Source organism: Paralichthys olivaceus, chromosome 11 (genome assembly GCF_024713975.1).
Source record: "Paralichthys olivaceus isolate ysfri-2021 chromosome 11, ASM2471397v2, whole genome shotgun sequence".
In the NCBI taxonomy this organism is placed as follows: domain Eukaryota; kingdom Metazoa; phylum Chordata; class Actinopteri; order Pleuronectiformes; family Paralichthyidae; genus Paralichthys; species Paralichthys olivaceus.
This window is the reverse complement of record NC_091103.1, coordinates 4,260,416-4,286,863: the sequence shown is the minus strand read 5'-3', so window position 1 is coordinate 4,286,863 and position 26,448 is coordinate 4,260,416. Positions and strand designations below refer to the sequence as shown.

The 26,448-nt window shown below is 43.4% G+C and overlaps 1 protein-coding gene across 32 annotated transcripts in view; it reads left to right on the top strand.

Moving 5' to 3' along the window:
- phldb1b (pleckstrin homology-like domain, family B, member 1b) overlaps positions 1-26,448 on the top strand; it is a 90,879-nt gene that overhangs the window by 26,913 nt on the left and 37,518 nt on the right. For 29 of the 32 annotated variants that reach the window (XM_020094991.2, XM_069534993.1, XM_069534988.1 and 26 more), the window contains exons 5-6: positions 17,546-17,671; positions 24,547-26,051. In XM_020094991.2, coding sequence (XP_019950550.2) covers positions 17,546-17,671; positions 24,547-26,051 — 1,631 coding nt within the window. Of the gene's footprint in view, positions 1-2,767; positions 3,377-17,545; positions 17,672-22,252; positions 22,544-24,546; positions 26,052-26,448 lie in introns of those variants that run through there. The other 3 variants (XM_069535006.1, XM_069535001.1, XM_069535008.1) reach the window with 2 other exon arrangements.

Sequence of the window (26,448 nt, the reverse complement as noted above, 5' to 3'; positions counted from 1 at the left end):
TCTGCATCTTAGACTGAACGCTGTGGAGGATTTTACTAAAATAAGCCCCTGGGATTTTCTTTTTTCAATGTTGTTCCAGTAGAAAGAAAGGCTTCCGGTGGAAATAAAGAGAAGGTACGTGTGAAGGTTAACGGGGCACATAGACGGGTTAAAAGGACCTATTATTTTAGATTTTTGAAATCTGATGAGATTTCTGAAGTCAAGGATGGTCAAGAAATTAGAACATAAAGCAGAATGTATTTTTAAAGCTCGTTTCAATACTTATTAAAGTATGGAGGTTTTCAGAGCTGCACTGAAGGAACCTGGATGATTCAGCACTTTGTGATATGTCTGAGCTGAAGGAGAAGAAGTGAGACGTCACCTGACACTTTCAGTTTTGTTAAGAGTGTTGGCTATAGTTATTATTATTATTATTTTAAGTTACTTCAAATTTAACTAACAATTTAGAGGGAACTATCGTCTTTTTGTCATTTTTCAATACAATTCAATTCAATTCTTGTCCCTTTTCCCTCCACTGCAGTAACTGCACATTTAAAGTTATTGTCATCATCAGAAAAACATTGTCACATGTGGAATACAGTCCTTTGTCATTACAGCTGCGTATGTAGAGAGGAACCTCAAACTGTAAAACATGTTTCAGTCAAGTCAGATTCATAGACGTTTACATCAGCGCCTCAGAGGACGCCCGGCGTGCATGAGAGTGTGTTACAGACACTCGACTCATCATTACTCACAATGTAAACTTCCGTCTGATGTGTAATAACACTGCAGCGTTATTACTCATTCTCAAATAGCGTTCGGCCTCACAATGAAATACTGATAGAGCAGAGTACATGCACACGACATGGACTAATATTATACCTTTGTAAATGCTCTGCGCTCAGTATCCGGTGTCCTGCATGACTCTCGGATGTGTGTGTGTGTGTGTGTGTCAATGTGTCCCCTCTTGTCTGTTGGTATTTCAACCTGGGCTCTGGCAGGGTAACCTGAGAGGGGACACAGGGCTATTTATACTCTCCCCTTCTACCCCCAGACAGATCCTGCTTTAGCTGCAGAGTGGGGTTCATGGTGGAAGCGTCAGTGTTTTTCATCAAATGAAACAGAATTGGCTTTATGTTCACGTGTGTGGTTTATACATACGTTTGATTTATTCACCCGACTGCTTCATACATTACATGTCAGCTGTTCCGGAGGTGTGTTAAACACCCATCAATAACTTTGGACTGAATAAAATCTTGATATAAATCATTCAAGTGACAAAACAATTGTTGTGCTTTTACTTTGAGGACAAATTTGCTGAAGAGGAAGCGATTCTGTAATTGTTGTTTCCTAGACGTTCTCGAGATATTCAGTAGCTGGTAGATTATATAGTTGAGTGATACATCGGAGGAAACTTCAATGTTTCATCATAGTAAACGTTGACTTGACACTCATATGTGTCACAGGAAATGTAACGCTGTCCGCTCGCTGTATTTCTACACCCGGCAGATGAATAGTTTACAGCTGGGAGAGGCTTTGAAAAGTCAGCGTTACAGTTTATAGAGAATCAAGCAGAAACAAGTTGGTATTGTTAGAAAATGAAAATGTGCTCAACGTGCGTTTAGTGGTAATCCCCTGGGATTTACAGTATAAATCAGAAGAGCTGTCAGAGGGAAATCCCAGCAGGGAAAGGGCAACTGAGCCTGTTTGTTCTGAGCGTTTCAAAGAGGAAACCATTGGTCGCTTTGATTCAGCCCATCAGCAAAAACACAAGGAGAAAAGAAGAAAATCTCAGCATTAAGTGAAGAAAACCTCCAACTTCCCATTTACACTGTAAACTGAGTAATAACGGATGTAATGACCGGTAAATATCATGAAGTACTTGATTCTAACTAAAACACCTTGGATACACACAGTATGTCTGACAGGAGGAAACAGAGCCCAGAGTCACTCATTCATAAAGTTTTAGGGTGCACTCCACCCATCACATGAAAGGGTTATTATTTATTACTTCACTCCTGTTGCAGGTTTATGTCCCTTATTGATTTACAGTAAAGTTTATTGTTTCAGTATAGTTTTTTTTTTTATAGATTATAGACGATGTGATTCATGGCAAATAAATGTCAGGCATTGCTTTACACCTTCACCTTTGTTCTTTAGATAAATAAACAAGACTATGACACACACACACACACACACACACACACACACACACACACACACACACACACACACACACACACTTCCTCAGATTGAATCCCATGGTCACAGTCTGACATTAATGTTATACTCAATAAATCAATATATGGTATTGATCAGCTACCTGTGTGTGTGTTTCAGGGATAGAACCCCCCCATCTCTCCCCCCCTCCTTCTGACTCAGAAAGAGAACCCCCTCTCTCTGTCTGTCTCCCCCCCACCCTCCCTCTGACTCAGGATCTCCACCTTCTTCTGCTACCCCCCTCTGTCTCCCTCTCTCCCCCTCTCTCTCTCTCTGACTCAGGATCTCCATGCACCTTCTTCTTCCACACTTTCCCTCTCCCTCGCTATCTCTCTCTCTCCCTCTCTCTCCCCCACTCTCTCTCTCTGACTCAGGATCAGGATCTGCACCTTCTTCTCTCTCTCTCCCTCTCTCCCCCTCTCTCTCTGACTCAGGATCTCCATGCACCTTCTTCTTCCACACTTTCCCTCTCCCTCGCTATCTCTCTCTGTCACCCCCTGCTGCTCCTCCCCTCTCTCTCTCCCTCTCTCTCCCCCCTCTCTCTCTGACTCAGGATCAGGATCTGCACCTTCTTTTCTCTCTCTCTCTCCCTCCCTATCTCTCCTCCTCTCTCTCTGGCTCATGATCAGTATCTCCACCTTCTTCTCACCCTCTCCTGCTCCTCCCCTCTCTCTCTCCCTCTCTCTCTCTCTCCCTCTCTCTGACAGCAGTGAGTCTGAGGTGACTGCCTCTGTGTGTGTGTGTATGTGTGTGTGTGTGTGTGAACCAGCTGTTTCTCCCCTCCACACTGTGTGGGTGAGGAGCAGCGTCTCCAGCGTGTGAATGTCCCCGGGTAAAGGAGACAATGGAGCAGGGACCACAATACAGACAGTAGAACTCCCAGCTCCGGTTTGAAAGAGCCGGGATCTGCCAGCACACAGCACGGCGGTGGATGGAGCCTCGGTCGAACGAGTGTCCGGGCAGCTCTCGGTCTCCAGCGAGGTCTCAAATACGAGCAGAGTCTATTGAGTCTGTTTGAGGATTTATCAGAACAAAAGCGCGTCGGGACAAAAAGCTCATAAACGCTCCCGTTGTCCCGCATCAAAGTGGCGGAGACAAAACCACGTGGCTTCATTTGAAGGAGCGGAGGCGATGAAAACACCGGAGGGAGAGAGAAGTTTCATTCACCGGAGTTAAAGTAAGTTCTGCTTCCACTGTGTTTGTGTGTGTGTGTGTGTGTGCCTCCGCTCGAAAAATCTCAAAAACACAACATCCCTGTGGGATTCCGTTAAACCGGATGTATAATAGAACAAAACTTGCTTTTTACGTGTTAACATGAGGCTCTGTTCAATTCGGCGTACACCCAGAGAACTTTACTTCGTCTAGTTTTGAGTAATTCCACTATAATGATGTTCTTCACCGGCTAAGTCGTCCACTGAAGTTGTCCCCGGTGGGCTGCACACGGCTGTAGTTAGACGTGCGAGCAAATTCTTTAAATTTCGATTATGTTTACATAGAAGCCTGCTTCGTGTTACTTTTTTTATGCCGATTGCTTTCAAATCATCCCTTCGAACTGATTTCGTTGTTAAATTCATACTCGAACACTTGAACATGTTCGCTAAACGGAATCAAAGTTAAACTTGGCAGCTTTTTTGAATGGAATTTGGTGTTTCACTCACACATCCAACATGAACACCTGCTGCAACTTGGCTGTCCCCTGCCACCCAGTCCCCAGAATTTCTACCTCCCTGCCTCCATGTGAGTTCTGTTTATAGACTACAAACATATACAGGTCTGTCAGAACCCCCCCCCCCCCCCCCCCCCAGTCTGGCATAACCAGACCCTAATGTGTCTGTCTACTGTTACACAGCTATTCCTTGTTGCCAGTGTGACCGGATCAGGGCTGGTACCTGGAATAGAAGAGAGAGCTTTCCTTCTGTGCATTTTGCTTCACCAGAGGCCTCTGGGTCACTGAGTTCTGCTCATATCAGACAGTTTTTACCCCCCTGGGTTCCTTCTCTTGGAGCCGTTGCTCTGTATACACTCTTTTAGAGATGTTGTCATGCTGTCTCTGCTTCACCTTCTCAACATCTCATGCATGACATGTTGTGTTGAGCCCATCGGAGAGAAGCGCTCATCAGGTGGCTGCAGATGTGATGCATAGGGTCCCGCTGCGGCTCCAGCAGGCCCAGAGCACAGGTCCGACATGTGTGAGAGAGGAAAGAGGCTGGCAGCAGCTGGTGTGCATACGCTAGGTTAGTGTGTGTGTGTATGTGTGTGTTCCTGCATGTTGTTGCTTACACAGTCGTTGACCGCACATCCTCTGACTGCACCAAGGTCAAGGCAATATGTCCAAATGAGACAGTGGATAAATACTACACACACCAGTGCCTTGAGTAGACCAGCGTTGTGCTATCTCTATGTAATGAAATCCAAGCTATTCTACATATGCTCTTTTTCCTCTCTTATTTCTTCTTCTTCACTCTTTTTCTAAATGGTTAATATGTTTTCATGAAAGGAACATAACAGAACAAATACTGGCGATACCAGTAACCAGCTTGGTTTGATTTTGAAAGAGGTTTCCTTCCCCCTTGCAACAAAACCTTGTTTCAGATTCACCTTCCTTAGTTTGGTTTAAAATAATATGCTTCCTTTATTCAGTGGATCAGTTATCGGACGAGTGCATCCCTAATTAACTTCTCACATGTGTGATGTTTGATTCAAGATTTAATTCAATACACCCAATGTGATTTTTCACTGTAGTTGCACAGTTATGACTGTAAAAATTTTCTTAACGAAACAAAAATATTGTTAAAACTGAATCACTCGATTTCTGGCATTTCTGTCTGTATTTGATAGTTTGAATCAGAAGCAGGGACGGTCATTTAGTCCCAACTCAATTTACTACTGAATTAAATGCACTATATTTTCCCCTTGCCATTTTATTTTTGTGTTATTCTGTTTTGTTGTAAATGTCCACCTGTGGAACAATCACAGCATTATCCATGACGTGCACACAACTTTCTGTTAACTTTTCCACAGTGTGTGTGAATTTGCTGCTCTTACTCACCACATTTCTGATAACATGATTCACAAGTGTCTGGAATCTCAGTTTACTGCTGACTTTACAGAAAACGAATGATTGGGAGCTGTAATGGGAATAAGTTTTGAAGCTTGTTTGCTTTTTACAAACAAACTAAAAGTAGTTTTAATTTTGATGGACTTCTCATAAATCCAGGGCCTCGTTACAACCAAATAAAAATACAATCAGCCAGGAACAGTTGAAAGTAATAGTTTATAACCGGACAAAAGTAAAAAGAAGGCAAATGTGAGGAGACAGAGCTTTTCCAACTGTGGCTCAGGAGGTAAAGCAGGGTGTCCAATAACCAGAAGGTTGATAGTTCGATCCCAGTCTCCCTCATGGTGAAGGGCTCTCGGGCAAGATATTGAACCCCAAATTATTTTATTTATACAGTTATTGTAAAACTCTGTGAATGGACATCAAGATGATATTACAGACTATTCACCATTTACTTCACACCAGTTTAATAGCATCAAGGCCACACCCTGTCAAGTTTAATTAATCAAGGAAGCCATGACAATTATGGATAATTCTGCAGTATTAGTACACTCATCACTTCATGTATTTTATAAAATGTCTGATTTCAGTAAGTGACAGGTTTCTGCGTGTGTGTCACCTGAATTTAAAAACAAATCAGCTCCCACTGTTCTGGTTGATACTGATTGATCCTCAGGCCTGCAGCCATCTGCCTGTGGGAGCATGTTTCAACAGCAGGGGATTGGCTTCAAGTAGTTGTGACAAAAGGAGCGGGAGGGAGGGAGTGGACGGGGGTGGCTGGGCAGGGAGGTAACATCTGTTCGGACAAGCAGTAACCAGCCTCCGACCGTTAATTGTGATGAGCGTCCACTAGAGACGGCAGCTGACGGCACCGCTGCAGAGACTGCATCTGGTCTGTGGGATGTGGATGCTGTGAGAGCAGAGGGGATGTGAATAGTGCAGAATGTTTAAAGGAGCATTCCACATAAAATTTAGTTTACTCTTCAGGAGCGGCACGACTCCGACTGTGCAAACAGTTGTATAATGTTCTCTTGGCCGGAGGAGGGAGGACTTATTTTAGCCCACGCCACAATCTGTAACAAAGTAGTTTTTATGCGTAAAGTCGTAAACGTAACCAGACTGTGACCATTCCAGAAGCTCAACTGTGTGTTTGTTATTGTAGCCGTGACCATGAAGGTCTGAAACACCTGCGACTGTTTGGACGATGTTTTTATCAGTCGTACCCGAGGGTAAGGATAGATGGACTACATGCTCTTTCACGTCTAATGACTTGTTGAGAAATATTCCATTGCGGCATCAGACCGGTTCGAACATGTGATCACTTCTTCCAAACCATTTCTTCTGAACTTGTTTTTGCTCGGATGTTTTTTCCTGATGTGAAAGCAGTCTTAGACCCCTCCTCCTCCTCCTCCTCTTCCCTGTATACTCCTTTCAGACCGGTCCCGTATCTTCCTCTGGTATGTGCATCTGTGTTTGATGGGCCCTGGCTCAGTGAAAGGCAGTCATTGATTAACTGGTGGGCTTGACTCTCTGGCCTTTGCTGAGGCTGTAAACCATCAGCGTTCCATAGCAACTGTCAGCCATAGTTGTGGGCATCCCTTTGTCTGCACCTCCTCTGCTACTTTAGTGACCTGGTTTAGTGGCAACGCCTTTGTCATGCATGGCAACAAAATCACAACTTGACCAAAAGTTGTTTTCCTCTCAGTAAACTAATAGTGGATAATAAGTTGCTTTGGCGTGGGGAACCCAGTTTGGCTTAAAAGGATGAGTGGAGTGATGTGCAGCGAAACTCCATAGCCTCAGGGTTTTACAGTAAATTTCTGAATTACAGTCAGGGTTTATATAGGACTGAAGATTTCCTCTGCTGCTGATATGTGTAGTCAAATCATGGCAGAAAGGATTTAAAGCAACAAATTGCTCCATTTAGATTTTAGCTAAGCTGTTGTAGAGGAGCAGACTATGTTCTGTAAATAGTTTTGGATGTATAAGCTTTTTTTAAGTCACTGTAATGCAATGCATCAGGAGATTCTCAGACGTGTTGACTCTTATCGACAAAAACTCTTGAATCTCGCTGTCTTTTTTAGTTGACAACTCCGTCTTCATCTTCTACATGTATGTCTCCTCTTTTTCATCCTTAGATATTTGTATTATTATTAGTTTTTGCTTTCTGTTTTGCATCTGCTGCTTGTTAGAAACGTCATTAAAGCGTCCACTCGCTCTCTGTGAATCCTTGGGAGAATCTCCTGCTGGATTCTCATATGGACTCACCTGAGTTTTTACTAGAGGGCTAGCTGGAGAAACTCTGGAGAAAGCTCGGAGCCTCTCACTTGTGTTCTCACATAGCCCCTGTGGAGTATGTCAGGAGATCATTCAAAGTTCACTGAAGGTCTGATCAGATTCATGCAGCCGATGAAAGTGCCAGTCGATAATTATCAGTTATTTGCGGTAATTTGCTCATTCGCTGCACTTCATGTTTGTCATATTGAACAAACCGTTTTTTGTGTCTGTACAGTTTCTTAGATGACATATTGTTAATCCTACCAACAAAGCTCTGATTAGCTCACCTATTTTCCAAACAGCTGTCACTGAGTACAGAACCAGACCTGTTTGAATCACTGAGCAAAATGGAGATGTGGTCTGGAACCAGGCGGCCTAGACCTCCTGTTTGTACGCTCCTTAGAAATCTGACAACTGGCAACAACCATCATATCTGAGATGAAAAGCAGCTGAACACATAGAAACGAAAGAAGAAGAAAGACTTCCACAGTAATGCAGGTAATGTCTAACCACCAGTGTTCAGGTGTCTTCCCCCTCCTGCTGGTTCTTTTCGCCGTGGTGTTGGGTGACAGTGATCCTGTGAACACGCTCGCTTGAGATGAAAATGTGTTTTCACAGCTTCTGGCACACAGGCTGCTGCAGAGAGACTAATGTGACAACACTCGTGAGCTGGATCTGAAGCAACAGACCTGATGTGCTACATCACAGAGCAGAGCTAGTGTTACGAGCATGTAACGTTTACAGAATAGCATTTATCTTTAACGTATAATAAGTGTAACTAGCACTTTAACCAAGCTCCCCTGACTCTACATGAACTCACTCTGGTAGAATGTGAAGCGTTCTCGCTCTGACCACCTCTGGTTCCTCTGATCTAATCTTCTGGGAAATGTACTTGAGGCCAGAACGACGCTCTGGAAAGATTTAATGTGGCCGTACCACAAACCATGGAATAGTTGTACCACAGACACTTTTCAGATCAGGTCCAGTGGTGCCAGCCATTTCTCCCTCTAATGCCACAGCACCCTCGAGGCATGATGTGGCAGTAATGCTGATTGGCCTGAATGGTCCCAAATAAATACTCATAGGGGTTTAAAATTATTAGACCTGACAGCTCTGGTATTAAGTTGGGAGTTTTAGTAGATGTTCCTTTTTTATGATGTTTCTGTTTCCAATGTAGACAACTGTGGACTGACTCAGGATTAGAAACACGTTTTCTTTGTACATAAATAAAGTATTTAGTATTTGTATTAAATACATTGCAACAATACTAAATCCTCGACTGGATTTCAGGAATTCTTTGAGAAGGTGCTCCTGGTTACAGAGGAGCCTGATTCACATGGTGCTTAGCCTTTACAGATGACTTAAAGCAGAAATTGATCATGAAAATAGTGGCTCAAAATATTCAGTTTCTTCGAGCAAATTGAGTCTCTTTAGTTTTTGAATTGTTGGTCGGACAAACCTGAAAAATAAATGAATCAGTTTAAACTGTGACAGGCATTTGTAAGTTATTGTTTTGTAAGAATCATTGATGGCTTATATATGACAGTCTTATATTGCCTGGAAAACCTGAGTAAAATTAAACAGAAACAAAGCAAACACATCTTTAACCCGTGTTCTAATGTATTTCCTTAATAATTATCTTCTAAGGATAAAATCTTTTCTGGTAAAATTACCATGTCCTATTATTTTGCTGACTGACAAAGACTATTTATAGATTGCCACCTTCAATCCGTAGCACTTGTTTACTTTACAGTATGTGCTCTATAATCCACTTATGTGTTCCTGTAGATTTATTAGAGAATGAGGTCATAGTGTCCTTGGGGGAAGGTATATGACCTTTACAGTACAATGTATGTCCTTATGGTAAATTAACACTGGTATTCTGTTTTTACAGCTTAATATAATTGATGGAAATCCACATGTTATATGTATATGTATATATATTTCCTGAGTATTTGGTTGTTCCTTGGTGGAGCCACTCCGGAGCCCAGTGCAGGGCTGAAAGATGCTGCTCTTGCAGTAACGCTCAGAATGCACTCTGTGTGATGAAGGTGGTGATTAGAGGAACAATTCCTGGAGTGCTGGAGAAGAAATTGTTCTTTCACACACCGATGAGAGAATCAATCAAACTGATTAACTGGGGAGGGGGTTTCACTGCTCACACACATGCGTACACTCACACGTACACACACACACACACACACACACACACACACACACACACACACAACTTGTCCTCCTCTCTGTGACTTCAATCCCTCTTACCAACATCGCCTGTCCTGTCCTATATGACTTCATGCGTTGTAATTTTCTAAATGGCAATGTGTCATATTTTCCTGCTGGAAAGAGTCTGGAAGGCAGCCGTTGATTAAACTGATCTCAGTGTCTCCAGCTCATTTCACTGACGTCAGCCTTTCAGAGAACTAATCCTAAAATGTTTGTGAACCGCTGGCTCTTGGAAGAATCCTGACATGCTTATCCCGGGTCAGGGGGTTCTGGTGAAGGAGGGAAAAAAGAAGAGATACTGCTGTGTGTTTTAAATAACTGAAACTAACACAGTCGTGCCAAGTGTGGGGCTGATACTGCACTTAACAGAAGGGATCCAAATCACTGCTAATGGGCTGTTGGTGACTGGTACAAAGAGGGGATTGATGTTTGTTATTTTGAATTGGAACGGTAAAAAATATGAGCCACAAAATACAACGTCAGAGGAACAAAAATGTCTCTTATGTGTTTTTCAAGTAAGGCTTATTGCAAGAACAAGGTTATTTAAAAACCTCCACATGGTTTGGAATTGCCTGAACAATTAAGAAACCAGATTGTGGCGCAGTGGTCGTCCTTGGAAAAATGATGCCACACACAGTTTGCTATGTTTGCACTAAAGTAGCACGATATCGCTGAAAAACAGACGGGAAACAGCTTCTGAGTTGGATTATTAGTGGAAACTGGTGTATCATTGACTGATCAGACAGTGTGAGGGATATCACATGAGGTAGACAATAGCGTCCATCATTAAACTTTGCCAAAGAATATGAAAATCGGCCTATTGACTACTGCAGCACGATCTTTGGTTCGAGATTAGACCAAAATAAATTAGCCACAGCCACCATTGAGGTTGGAGGGTCCTGATATCGTGCTACTTTAGTGCAAAGTGGAGATGGGATTTAAAAATCCTGAATTCTCTAGATCCAGATTTTAATGCGCCTCATTAAGATCAGCCTCCCCGAACACGTCTGATTTTTCCGTCAAGATCCACAAATTATATTCCGAGAGAAATCGCCAAAAATGTTGAAAAGCACCCGTCTCGCTATGTTAAAGAAAGTGAAAAAAATATGTCCCGGATCTGCCCCCTGCTCCGGGTTTACCCCCAAATTTAATTTCTTCTTTCCTGACCCATACCACATCCTTCCACCAAGTTTTGTGGTAATTGGTTTTTATGTAATTCCGCTAAATAACAGGCAGACAAACACAGATGAAAACACAACCTCCTTGGCGGAGGTAATGATGCCATTTCTCATTTGGAACTAACATTTACTGCTGCAGCAGCTGAACCTTTTGAAACTTCATTAATAAATGTCAAAGAGACCACCCCGCTGCTGCGGAGAAAGTTGATCCTCAGAGACGTCGACCTCCATCACCCCTGGGTTCACCTTTCCTGTCACTGCAGCTGATTAGCTCCTGAGATCACTGAGGAAAACGTGACCTTTAAAAACGAGGCCTCAGGTTGAAACTCAGGCTACACAGGAGGACTTTTGATTTGTGGACTATTCTGTGAACTGAATGAAAGAATGCATCTCAGTGTTTTGCTCATACAGAATCGTAAAGAACTCAATGCTAGCTTGGCGCTCTCTGGAGAAGCTACGACCAAGTGAGTGTTGAGCTCTGTTATGTAATGTTGAGGAATCATAAATGTGTTGCGCAGCACCCAGACGTGCCAGAATAACAGACTCATCCCAAACATCTCTCACCCACAGCCCTCCCAGTCTAAATAGAGGAGTTAGTGGTTTTGGGTGTGGTTAATGGATGGATAACAACTCCACCCATCGGTTTGGTTGATATGAGAATGGTATGTCTGCACTGGTTTTGCTCAGTCCTGGAGATAAGGTGAGAAAAGCCCCTTTGTTTGGGTGGAGACTGGTGTTTGAGAGCAGAAACAGCTGCTGTTCCCTAAAGTTACAGTTGAGATAAGCTATCGACAAGCTCAGTCTCCTGCTTCCATCTTGGTTTTTAAATGTTGTTGAAGTTGGAACTATCCCAACAGAGCTCTCTTCATACATCGATCATGTTTATTGACTTTACACAAGTGCTTCCATTAAATTACCTGCCATTCCCGTAATTGCGAAACGTAGCACAGCAGTTTCTCTGTGTCAACACTTGCCAGGGTGCGCTATAATGGATAACTGCGTGATTTAGGATCCTAACCATCCCCACCTTCTCCCCACTGAGTATGATGCATGGCCTGTTTAGAGCATCTCCATATTCTGAACCGTTCCAGGGACCTGGATAAATGCTCCATGTCTCACAGGATCATAAATCTACTGCAGCTTAGATGAGATCTATTGTGTGACGCTGCCTGCAGTTGGGCTCCTCGCTGCTGGAGGATCCATCATGATAAGTAGCTGTGGGGTGTTGTAATGCTTGACGAGATGAGTGCTAATTGGTATCAAGAGACTGCCAGTAATGGTCTTCACAGACAGCATTTCTCTACAAGTCAATGGATTGATTAGGAAGATGCTGTGTGTGACACTGGCCTTGCTTCGTAAATTGTTTTTTCGTTTCATTTTGGAACGTTTTTGTAGAATATTAAACACGGACTAATTTTGGGGATTGGAGATTATTAGGATAATAGTTTGGACCATGAGTGAAGGCATCAACCAACCACACTGATGTAGTTAAGGATAAAACATGTCGGGTAAGTGGTGGAGGTAGAGCTTCGTCTCCTGTGTGAGGCAATGGAGCTTTTTCCCTTTTCTTTCTTCACTTTGTAGAATGGGAAACTCTTTTTGTCAGAGAGGATCAGGACAAGCTCGTCTTCACTGGATGATACTGAAGACATCATATTTTTCCAAAGAATGATCTGGTGCGAGTCTATTTGAGACTTTTATCGTACAAGTTTTGCAACTGTTGCAAAGTTGGGGCTGTTGGAAATAGTTTTGATGTGAAATATTTGCAGGCCTGTATTTCACATTTTCACGTTTTTATCTGTCACAGCCCCGCTGGGTAAAGACAGACACGTGTTTTGTGTTTGTAGGATGCTAATTAAAAGTGTTGCCACCTTCATGAAATGAGAAGAACGGACAAATATTTTGTGAGTGTTTCTGAACAGAGAGGCCCTTTTTTATTTTTGTTTCGTTAATGTTAAGTATGAGAAACCTTAACTAGAGCTGGTCGATCATTTTAATATTATCAATCATTGATTTTGATTGGCAGCTAATATTGTTTTTGGACTGTTGGACAAATCCAACAAGATGTAAACACATGCTTTGGGTTTTGGGAAACTGTGACACTGTAGTCCAACTTTGTGATTTGTGAATATGGGCTATACAAATATATAACGGTGCATCATAGACACTGCTTCTGAATGAGCGTGTGTGTGTGTGCGTGTGTAGACGGTATGGGTGTGTGCGTGCGCTCTGTTTTGCTGACTCATCCCTCGTGGCCACTCTCCTGTCAGTGACCACACTCAGGGCGCTGAGCGTGCACAGATTCAGGGGCTGGCAGAGGCTTTAGTGTGGTTGAGTGATTGTCAGCTGCCAGCAGCAGTTTGTGCTGAGGGAACAAAGAAGAGGAGAAGTGTCTTCTCTAATTCATCAGCAAAAACCTCGGCACCACTGTGGTGCCTGTATATTCATGCACAGGATATCACCACGCTGGACAACTGCATGTGTGATTTACTCACAGATACTCTGTGTTAACACATGGGCCTTCCACAGCATCAACTGAAGTTAATAAGTTGTGGGAAAGTATATACGTAACACATAGAAAACAAATGTGTATGGGAACTTTTTGAGTGTTTATAAATTAGCACATTGCACACAGTGTGCTAATTTATATGCAAATAAACAACTAAGATAAATTTAAAAGGACGTGGCTCCAGCTGATGATTGTGATATAATTCCTTTTGGAATAGAAAGACATGACTTAGTTTTAGAAGAAAAGGCAGCTTGATGCCATCTGTGGTACTTATATCTTCATGGTCTTTTGACTGAACATTTGAAGTGAATTATTTTACTGCTGCCAAATAACTGGACCTGAAATTCAAAAGGAGGTGGTGTTAAATAACAACAATCCTCTCAGGGTTTTCCATTCAACAATAGTTATACAACCAAATATTATCTCACAGCTGATAAAGTATCTTCATTTAACCCTAGAACAGGACTTTATCAAGTAATTTATAAAAGAACTGAAGGCATCTTTGTTTTCGCACAACTCCTGTCACTGCTTTTACACAACTGCTGAATAAAAATGACGCATGGTGCGCCACAGAGCCAGCTCTGTGATGACTGCGTCAAATATATGCAATTTCAAGCTACGCTCTTTTACCCAGCATTCTCTGTGAAGCGCCTGAATTGATCTTTACCGGGGGAAATCGTGTTAGAGCAAGTCAGAGTTAGGAGTGTGTGTTGTGAACCAGGGAGGTGACGGGAGGAGAGCGCTGCTGGCAGAATCCAGAGGAAACAGGAGCTAGATGAAGGAGTCGGATGACGGCTGAAGCGGAGAGCATGAAGACACGGTGGCTGAGCTGACGTGGCTCTGCAGACCGCGGCATTAACATCCCGATGGCTGCTTCTAAACGCATTATTCAGCATCTTTTTGTTTTTCCTTTCATGACCGACCTGATGGTGTGCTCATTTTCCTCCTGATGAAACGTCCAAGTATTGACAGAAACACTTTCAACTGTGGAAAATACAAACCAAAATTATGTTGAGGACAGTGTTGTAACCACTGAGGGGAACGCTGATGGAAACTTTAAAAACAGGCTTCTGCACCACTTTATCCAGATACTGGAGGTGAAAGAGACATACTAATGCAAACAAGCAAATCTCTGCTGGCTCACTCAACATGTGGGATTTATTGCACCAATATAAAATGTCAATTTAAATTCTATTCAACACTGTGCAAGTCAGCAATTGTTTACAGCGTTCAAATAAACAGAGAGAGACAGCATAAACAAGGTTTCCATGAAGGTTTTCCAACGTCTTTGCTTTGTCTGAGAGTCTAACGATTCAAGATGCTGTCACACCAGCCATAGAAGTGTAAAAGGAATTTCTGCAAAGCTCGACTGAAAAGAGAAAGTTAGGCAATAAATAATATAGTCAATGAATATTAAAGACAGAACATTAATAACAAAATAAAATATGCATGAATAGAATATTTACAGCTGCCGTGATTCACAAATGTGGTCGTGACCAAAAGGTTGCAAGTTCAAATGTGAGCACGGTGATCATTTCTTACACTGGGGTGAACAGCAGCAAGTAGCTTCTCCATTCAGTTGAAGGAAGGGCTCTTGCTGAATGTTTGTACACCCTGGCAGCAATTATCCCAACAGCAATGACTTGTATGAACTTGTTAAAGCTTAGGAAATCAGTTTGCAATGCACTGCACCAGTTTAATTAACACTCAAAGCAAGGTTGAGTGTTCAAGAGTCCTTTCTTGTGTGGAGTTTGTATGTTTTCAAGTGTCTTGAAGGGGTTCCTCGTGTCGCTCCATTTTCCTCCCACTGTGTTAATACTTACAGTTTTACCCTCAACTGCCTTTTGAATGGCTGTCTGTGTGGCCCCTTAGGCTACATCCACACTACTACCTTTGTTGTTTGAAAACCGCTTATGTAATAACTCATTTCCTAAGCATGTAAGCAGTCATGTCATTGTAAAATACAGAATTTAACTGCGCACAAGCTGCACTCGTAGTCGAGGCTAATGCAAAGACACAATCAGCAAGTGGTTGTGAGTGTCCTTGTTTTTAAACATCACTGTTTCTGCCCGTCCAAACCAAAACTTGAGCCCAGAGTTTTCAAACTAAAACAGAACCAGCAGCGTTTTCAAAACTTCCTGTTTTAGCTGCTCTAAAACTTCCAAGAAGTGTAGACGATGCACTTTCACGCAAAAACTGAGCAGTATGGATGTAGCGTTAGTTCACGTGTTGGGTTCAGGCTGAGGTCTCCAGTGAACGTGGAAAGGATAGGAAAGTAGAAATGTGTGTGTGTCTGTTCTGAGTGAGTCTTTATGTTTGCACTTACCTGTTCTACTGCTTCTGGGCTGCAGATTTATCTATTTATCAAAACAGCAACTTTCCGTCATCGTGCCTCAGTTGTGTCCGTGCCCACAGCTTGTGATCTAATCAGGTGCTTCCTCCGAGCCTGTCAGTGTGTGTTCGTCCAGAATAAAAGGGCATCTGGCTTTATTGTACATCACCTCAGCTGTTTGTCATGGAGAAGTTTCCACCTTCGTGTTCTCCTGTGACGACAAGCAGGGATCTTATCTCTGCTCAGCCTGGAGGACCTGTCCCTCGTAATCTCAGCAGGACAATGGCGCTAAATTGAGAGAGCAATTAACACGGGGCTGCTTATCTTCTATCGGCCGTGTGGCGCATGGAAAGGCTGAATTATTTATGTGCGTTACGTGTTTTGACATTTCAAATCTGTGTGGAAAGTGGATGTGATTGATGTCACCATAGAGACTGAGTGTTTGTAGAGTCTGAGGCCTGATCGATGTGAGGATCAGCTGTGTCACTTCATGACTAATAACCTTTGTAATATTTTGCGTCTGCAGCTTCATATTAACACAAAGAATCATAAACACATTTCTTTCCTTTATTCTTGAAACAAACAAAATAAACCATAACATGCAACTGTCATCCGTAAAACCAAAACATCAGCTGACGCTAAAAACATTCGGTGTAACTTCAGAACGAGGTAAAAAAAACACCTTGGGAGTTTCTCATAGTCATTTTCTCCCTTTGTTATTATAATAATATTGAAAAGTGAAGCTCCACTGGGTGCATCAGCTATAACCCTCCATGTATTTTTACATTCACTTTCTAGAAACAAATGCAAACACGAAGTCTTGAGTTACAGGTTGCACAGATAGACACGTGCCACGTATTTTTGGAGATCTATACATTTATATTTTTCAAACAGTTGATTCAGTCTCTCATCTCATTGCTTTGTCTTGTGGGGAATTAAAAAGCTTCTTATCTCCATAATTGGATGCATTTCCTGTAAGGATGTTTGGGCAAGGCACATCAGACAGTTTGAACGTCTAAACCCATGGGTTCAGTTTACGGAAAGAAGACGTGCTCATTTAGTGTTGGGGGTATTTTACTAATTAAAAATGTAATTTACATTCCTGATGCAACTTCCTGCTTTCCAGAAAGGAAAAAAATAGGCTTTGAAATGCAAATGAGATGCTAATGTTTTTTTGTGTAAATCATGAATTTCTCATTTTGATGCAAATCCCAAACTGGTGTGATACTAAAAGATGATTTCTGCTCTCTGTCTTTTATCTGAATCATCGGAGTTTATCACTTCACTTGTGACAAAGGACTGGGGCTGAACTTAGCATTCTGACTTGTAGCAGGGGCCTCTACGGATTAACATGTTGTCTCAATGTGTTTACTCTGTAGACCAACAGTGGGGATAGGGTCCAGAATTAAAGATATAGTACGGTTTGATAGATTCAGAAGAAATTGTACAGTATATAATTAAATATAACATGGCCTCACAATTCCAGAGTTTTGCACATGAATTAAAAAAACAGACTTACACTTACATGCCTGTCTGCCATATGCCATGTTTATTTACTTGTTGGTCTGTATTTAAAAAGTGCTTCTCTAGTCTTGACGACCACTGAAAGCGCTTTACAGTTTTTGTATTTTTAAAGAAATTGCACCTTTAGCTCAGTGTCCTCTCAGTTAATCCACTGAAACTAAAGGTAGAATTTTTAAACTGTGCTGTTTTTGTGTGTGTGTGTGTAACAAATTAATAAAAATTGCATATGGGCTGTTTTCCAGGCTGCATGCTGTGTTTTGGCCAATCAAACTTCTTCCGCTTCAACCACCCTGAAGAGGCCTTCAGGATGAAGAGCATGATGCCACACGGAGGAAGCGTCTCCACCGGGGACTACAGAATATGTGCAGGTAATTAATCAGGCACTAATGTGCATCCTTTTCTGCCTGTTTTCACTCAACAGCTCCAGCCCCAAAAAGGCCAAGTATGAAAAAAAAAACCACACACTGAGCTTTGTCACATTAATAAGAAAGAGCGTTTCTCCTCCTGATTTCTGGTTTCAGTTCGGCCTTGTATGGATGAATGGCTGAGATTGTTTTCCGGAGGCGAACAGGTTGGTGTTGAGGTGGAGCTGCAGGGTTGTTGCTTGCTGTGCAGTAAACCCTGAACATTTCCCCCTTTTTTTATAGCCGGGCCAGAGCAGAGGTATCAGCAGCTATTAACTGTCCAAGGGTATTCATTTGTTGATAAACAGGCAGTGGTGGATCAAGGATTTTTCAAAATCAGGGGCCATAGAGGGGCCACAATTTACACAGAGGGGCGTATGTCCTACATCCATGCACACAAGAGCGTTGTTGTGGGTAGCAGCATTTTAAATGCAGCACCCGTTGAACTCTGAAGCCTGAAGGGTGCCCAGCTGGGACCTGGTGCTGGAGTTCACACCATGCATGTTTTATGAGCATCTCATTCCTCTACGTCTCCAGGCAAAGTTTTTAGCTGCATGTCTACATGTGTGTGTGTGTGTGTGTGTGTGTTGTGAATGTTCCTCCTCACAGGCTCGCAACTATAAGTGTATCTTTTCTTGGCCAGCTCCACTGGCAGGGATCTGCCATGGCATTGTGTCATTTCCCTCCTCCTACCGTTGATGCTGCCTGCCACCGGGGCGCAACTACAGCACGCAGTCATGATCGCCGGCTCCTGTGTCCTTCCTCCCCCGCTAATGAAAGCCTTCCGTTGTTTAGAAACGTACCATTTTCCTCAATTATGCATTCCTGAGCTGCATCCAGATGAAGACTGCTTATACCACTCCCATGATAAAGACGGCATATAGTCATATCTGCTCTGAGAGACTTCGAAATTACACTTGTTATCTGTGTATGACATCGTTAACCAGAGTTTTATGAAGGAAAACCCATCTGAACCCAAACGACCTCCATTGTCAGATGAGGATTAAACATTTCCCAGCTTCTCTGTCTAAAATAAAACTTTGATATTAATTTATAATAAATGTACATTGGCAATGAGGCTGTAAAACCTTATTGTCTGATTAAAATACACGGATCTGTGGCTTCATTTTTCCCATTATGCAGTAGTATAGAAGTATACGAAGTAGTATGACTAGATGTTTCTGCTCCGTGCTGAAATTATCTGAAGTCAGTAGTTGGCACAATGGATTAAAGCTTCTTTTATGGCATCACAGATTAATCAAAGTTTTCTATTAACTTTTATTCTATTACCTTGTATAAACATAATATTTAAGTTATTTAATAATTAAATTTTTTTTAATATCAAATTTTTACATTCACACATTTGTCAGACGTTTTCATCCAAAGTGAATTACAACTGACGGAACAAACTGAAACCTTCAGCACAGTAGTAGACCTTGAAGTAAGTACTCAGCTACATCCACACTACTATGTTTTTGTTTGACGATGTATGAACTCAGCTGCAGATATACGCCTGGTGTCCACACTGCTGATTGGGTAATATTAGCCTTTACTGATTCATCAGGCTCCTATCACATGACCCCCTGCCGGAAAAAAAACGTCATTAGCTTCGGCTACCAGTGTAGAACGCAACATGAATAATCCATTACAAGCGTTGCGGAACCTGTTGTGTTTCCTAACATCTGTTGTGCAGTTAAATCCTGCATTTAACAATGATACAACTGTTTATTGTGCAGGAGAGGAGCTGTAATTTGAGAATCTGTCACAATTCTGCAACTAACTTTTAACAGCAGCACTCACACGCCCAGTGTACGTGAGTCGTCACGTGATTATGTGTTTTCTGGTGTGTTAGTATGGGCTGAGATTAAATATGATACTCTAACGAAAACTTAGTGGGATATGGTTGTAGCCTTTAAGTGTCAAATGTGTTTAGATAGGGGATCAGGTTTATTACACATTGGTTATGAATAATGAAATAGAAGAGGTCATGCATCCTGAGTCCAGCAGTGAGTTAAGTTAGGAAAAGAGGAAGAAGAGTCCCGTCAGTTACTTTTAAATGATGATGTGTGCAGACACCGGGCTGAAGTTGGTTTGATAATCACTAGCAGGTGTTGTACCACAGAGTCTGCGTACATGTGAAGTTGCTGTGAAGTTTGTGTTGACACTCTCCTTGTGTGTCAGACTTATCAAAATGTACACACCAGCTGTGATAAAGATTAGGTGACTCGTACATAAAGGTACATTTGCGTAAAAATTAGTTTATCTACTCTGCATCTGTCCTCCTCCTGTGTCACACAGCTTTGCTGTGCCTCACTGTACCTTCGTGATGCCGGTCACGTTCACCTGTCTGTTGTTTGGTTTTGGTGAGCTTTGCCAGGTCAGTGACGGGTCCAGTGACCAGCTGCCTCCAGCCAGCTGTCTTGCAGCTCCCACCTCTTCACTGATTGGACGTTTCCTGTGCCTCTCTGCCAGGCCAGCAGACGGCTTTGTGGCGCTGAGCTGTTTGCTTAAAGAGGCCAAGGGCTGGGGTTACAGTATCTTTCTCAGAAACTATTTATAAACCTCCAGTTTGATTCTACTGTCTGCCACCTCTGCACCGTCCCTCCCTGGGTTTCCCCCTTCAGTTCCCTCTGCACCCCCCACCTGCCCTCTGCATGTTTGCGTCGTCCACCTTCTGTCTGTGTTGGATGGCTGTATCCTGCGAGGGCTCGACAGTGTGTGTTAAGCAGAGCTGCCGACAGCGCTGAATGTTTGTGATGCGGTTGATTGTTATTGTGGTAACTCTATTATTCATTATTCATTTTAGATTTTATTACGCAATAAAAACAACGGGATAAATAATATAAATACAATACAACAGAACTGGATTATTGAGGACAACAAGAGACGTCTGTACCTAGTTTACCACTTTATTTTCCCTTTATTTTCAGTTTAGCACCACATTTTAATTCCAGATGGAAATAATGGATCAACAAGGTCTCTATTTTAGGATGTGTTTGCTTTGTTTTATTCAGAATTGTATATGAAAAAGCTCAGCATAGGTACGGTTTCACATAAATACTATGAAATAATTGTTCTGCATTTTAGTTTTTGACAGCACTCTCTGAAAACTGAATGTTATTGTTTAGACTGTTTCATATTTTATCTAATTATACTACAAACATGTGTTTAAATGGTGGCAGGATATAATTAAGTCAGTTTCTCAAGTATTTTCATGTCGATCTATTTTATGCCCAGATAAAGCTTTTAAAAATGTTCCTTCTTGAACCTCAACTGCGGTAAGATTCTGCTTACACACACATAATGATCCACTTATGCAACATATAAAAGTATAGCAGTCACATGGCCATTTGTTTTTTGCTTTACAAATGCTTTTAATTCTCAATTCCATTTTGTAATAATACTTTAAATTTATGCGACATGAATTTCTATTGATCTGTTGAACTTCCTCCTCCCTTAGTTTTGGTGCGTGTCATGAAAAAGTTTTCATGCAAAGAAAAAGAGGGTTACGGTCAAATAAAATATGGTTGCGGCTTCGGTTGTTATTGTAGGCTGTGTGTGTACAGACAACTTGACACAGACGCTCTGAACACAGTGTATTTAAAGAAATCCACTTCCAGAACTCTGTCTTGGTTTTCTTCACATTTTTCTTTACTTGCAAGTTGTAGGAAGTAGGCGTTCATTCCTGTTTAAGCTAATGTTCTGTCCTTATGATCAGACCTTAGTATATAAATATATATATATGTTAAAAAGCCTGTCATTGTCCCTGAAGTAAATCAAATCATCCTGATATACCTTGTTTTTAATGCAGTTGAAACACCAGCACAGTGAGATGATTATCACCTCGGCTGTTAATCGATCGTGTCTCTCATGTCTGATCTAAACCTGAGACAGTCCCAGAGATCAGTCCACTGATGTCACACTGAAGAGCTGAGCAGCTCCTCAGCTGCCTGGACAGGAAGAGCTGCGTCAAGTTAACCACGTCACCGGAAATAAGTCCATTTCACCTTCAAAATAAAACACTTGTATCTATTTAGGAAAGGTATTCGACTGAGCTGTCCGGTTTCATGTTTGTATCATGTTCTTTCTAAAATAAAATGTGCAGCGTACAGCCTGCATACTATTACCTTCCACAACGTAAAGTGTGTCATGTTGCAGCCGAACACCCCTCACCTCACCCTCCACTTCCAAACACGAGAAACAACCTGTGGTCGCTTCAGCCGTCCTAGAAACTCTAAAGGTGTTTAGTTTGTCCAGTCTGAGCTATTGTTAAAAAACGATGGCGGCAATTCGTACAATTCAGATGAAAAGAACTAGTGGAAACATCATGAGGATTATTCGTCATTCAATTTCTACCAACTGATCCCATTCATCTAAATCTTAAACACTGGACCTTTAAGTGACACAAGGAAATTAAAGTTATTCTCACATCAACCCTGAAACCATTTGTTGTTCCTCTCAGCGATGAATGGAGGTAATGCTCTAAAACCGAGCCCCTATTTTTTGATAGCGGCCTTTATTTTGAAGGCCGTGTTGGCAACAGCCGTGTTTTGGTTCCGGTAGCTTGACAGCGGAGGTACCGTGGGCAGCGGCGGTGCCTCAGCTCCACCAACCCCCCCCCGGCTGAAGCATCACCCTCGCCGGTGAATCTCCAGATCTCCCTCGGTGTGTGTCTGTGTGTGTGTGTGTGTGTGTGTGTGGAGCCAGGCGCGGCAGGGCTCCGTCACACCCCGGTGCGTCTGTCCGCGGTGTCCGGAGGATGCGGGCCTCAGTGTGCGGTCATGTTAGCAAGTGAAGCCCGCGGACACTGACCGGGTCGCGGTTGTGTTCCTTCATGTGAGTAACCCCCCCCCCCCCCCCCCCCCCCTCCGCTGCTGCTTGATGTGTGAGGGCGAGAGAAGTGATGAGGCACCGGACACACCGGGCCGTGTCCCCCTGTCTGTCCAGGAGGGTCGACACAGGTCTTTAAATCAAACACGTGATCAAGTAGATAAACACACGTGTAATTGGCTTGGACCGTGTGAGGGACTGGGGGGGGGGGCAGATGATCCTCATGTGTGTGTATGGCAACAAGCTCCCACTGATGATGTCGCCGGTGCCGAACAGTACATGTCATCGTGTTCGATTACGTCGTGTCGTGTTTCGGTCTCGCAGTTTCACCGGCGTGTCAGCAAACGTTAAATTGCCCGATTTTCCAATGGAGTTCGGCGTGGTGGACTCGGAGGCGATGACATCATTGCACGGGTTTTCCCTCAGCAAACGGATGCATTTATTTTCGTCGCCCCCCTCCCCTCCTCTTTACACCCCACCCCCCCCCTGATTTCTGACCCTGCACGTACGAACCCATCGGGGTTGCTGTTATTGTGTCATTGACGTTCACGTGGAGCTCAACAGATGGAGCGTGTCTGCAGACCCGTGATGCTTCTCTGATGCTCGTGTGAGTGTGTGCAGGTTTCTCAGGAAGGCAGAGTCATCACAGGGGGGAGCAGGCAGCGTCCATCTCTGCTGAACACAGCTGATGCATTATTTGTGAAGCCTCTGTGTGTTTTTGCTGATGGGACGTCGCTCTCTGACATCATCTCCACTTAAGAGACAAAATTGAGTAATGTTTCTATTCTGGTCTGTTTTTTTGGTCTGCCATCGTCTGCCTGACTCCGTTGTCAGATTTCTAACGTTGTTACAACACCATTGAGCATGACAGCTCTATTCTTCTGTCGTAACCTCGCGTTAGCACTAATGACTCCACACTGCGATTATCCTCATGTTTCCATTGAAACAGACAACGAGTCAATTTACGCAGATTTCATTTAGCAGTAATACAACCTGATCTGTGCTCTGATCCTTGCCTTAAGGCCACGCTGGTGAATCTCCCACGTGGCCGTGTGTTTCTGTTGTAATGATCTACTATGCTGACATTAAAGAGAGACGGTTCAGATTAGATTATTCGGCCTGTGTCCTACGTTGCTTTCGGGCTTCGCTGTAATTGGGTTACGCAGGCACATTTTCTCCTGATCCCTATCCATTGCACGGGCCAGTATCTCAGTTCATCTCGTCGCCTGTGTCCTTCCCTGTTTCCTCACCACTAATCCCTTCTTTTCCCTCGTGATTGTCCGGATTCTGCAATGGGCCAGGAAAGCATGAATATTTAATGATGAAGTTTTGACAAGATTATGACTGGACGTGGAGGTTCTGAATTATCAAGGACATTTTGGAAACTTTCTGGAGAGGTCAGATACTTCTGCAGTGATTTCTACACAGAAACAACCTCACCAAACAAGGGACACAAGTTGTTGCCTGTTTATCACCCTTCAGACCTCTTCATGGTCGTAAGAGTCATTGAGGGTTCTTGTGCTAAGAGCTAATGTCATTTCTTAAGAGACCTGTGAGCAAAGTCTTTATTCTGGTGAATAAAGAACAGACAATGGCACTGGCTGTGCAGATGTCTCTCAGCTACTGGTGAGAAAGTAAAATGCAGTGGAACACTCTCCTAATAGTAATGCTGTGGGACACAATTTCCTATTCTGCAAAATTTTGACAATATCTCTCAGTTAATCATCTGTTTTGCCAATTTCTGGGTAAACAGCAGAATTACACAGTTACACACTTAACAGAAATCTACTGAGAATAAGAGCTTGAACCTATTTTATTGACAAATGTCAGGACTTGCATTGCCAAGTTTAACATTCTTGTTGGAGAAACCTGGACATTTTGTGGCAGAGTTCTCAGGTTCAAAGTTCATGTCAGTGTGAACGTTACACATAGACGTCGGTTGTATCAAGTGTTGTTGTTGTTTTTACAGCCAAAGCCTGATATTCTTTTTCTGTCTTCTCTCCCTTCAGACACAGAGAGCTTGGTCAATGGGAATCACCAGTCCAGTCCCGCCAAGTCGCCCCGAGCTCCTGGAGAGAGAATCCAGTCTGAGCACAGTGCAATCGTCAGCTCCATTGAGAAGGACCTCCAGGACATCATGGACTCCCTAGTCATGGATGACCCTCAGTCTTCTTCCTTGGAGGCCAAAAAGCCTCCTGGAGGCCAATCGATTCCTCACTCTCCTCTGTCACCCATGGTTAATGGAGGAGGCCGGTATCTGCTGTCCCCTCCTACCAGCCCGGGGGCCATGTCTGTGGGGTCCAGCTATGAGAATACATCCCCTCCCTTTTCCCCCCTCTCCTCACCCTCAGCAGCCAGCAGTGGGAGCTTTACCAGCCCCTCTCCTAGTGGAGGACCCCAGGACCAGAGTTCTTCTCTGCCACCAGTGCCTGTACGCTCCTCTAGCTACAATTTCACCTCCCAGCCTCCACCTTTACCCCAGCCACGGACCATTTTGCCTAACTTCAGCAGCGGTGGTGCTGGTCAGAAGGTTCAGGAAAGCCCCAGGCTGCAGAGGAAGTTCCTGGCAGAAGCTCCTCCAAGCCCCAAGCCAAGCCGCAGGGGACTAGGCCAAGATGGTTCTGAAAGCCCTCGACAGACGTCCCTACTGTCCTCCAGTGAATCTCTTAATAGTAGAACCATGGTGCCAAGTAGCCCAAGACTCACTCCCAAATTCCCTACTTCTTCGTCTCCATCTCCCTCCAGTCCCAGGACCAAGTCAACCACAGTGCTCCATGAAAGACCTTCCAGTCCCTTCAGAGAGCAGACCACTCTAGCTGATCGCTCCCTCACCTCTAGCCCTTCCAGGCAGCTTTCCCAACCCATCAGAGCCTTCCAGCCTCCTTTGGACCCCATTGTGCATGTCATCCAAGGATCGCCACTGCAGCAACATCCACGTTCACTGCAGCCCCCTGAAAGCCCTCGCATGGCCAGGAGGAACCTGGAGCTGAATGGTGGGAGTGGAGCAAGCAGCACTATGCGAGAGCTGCCTCCTCTTAGCCCCTCCATGGCACGGAGAGGGGTCCCAGTACTCCCGGGAGCGCTACCAGGGACAATCCCTACCTTGAAGACCCCAGATAGTCCCTCAAGTCTTTGCAAGCTTGTCCCAGAGAGTCCAAGGCTCAGACGAAAGACTGGATCTACATCTGAGGAGCAGATGTGCAGCAGGGGGATCAGAGCCCGCACTCCGTCACCCACCTCTATGATGATGGAGGGCAGTGGTAGTTGTGGGGGGGTACGGAAGGGGAGTGTTGGGAATACCCTGTCTCCTGCTTACAGTCTGGGCTCCCTGCCTGGCTCGTCCCCTGCCGCCAGTCCCAGGACCCATAGGAAGATGTCTGCAGGGAGACCCCACCCTGGGATGAGGGAGAGGAAGAACAGCATCACTGAAATCAGCGACAATGAGGATGAGCTGTTGGAGTACCACCGACGACAGAGAGAGGAGAGGCTTCGAGAGCAGGAAATGGAGAGACTGGTGAGTCAAGATCACTTGTCAGGATGAAATTACTGTAATTCAGTTTAAGAATAATTCTTAACATCTCTTTACAGGTTAAAGTAAGTTAGCTTAATACTTCAATTCATTTCTGTAGCTGATCTTAAAGCGTTTTTACTCATTATTATTTGACACTTTACTCGTGTTTTACTACTTTGTCACACAGCATCTATCTTGGCTATTATCTACTTGATACCAAACCTTAATACACAATATAAAAGTTATTCTGTGACAGATAAGGAACTATTGAAATTAGTTTTTTTATACTCAACATGATGGAGCCCAAGGTAAAAAACCTAATTTTGTCCAATCAACACTCTAAATGAACCCAGTTAATCTTTGATTAGGTGGAGTATTCTGTGTGTGCCAGCCTGAGGGC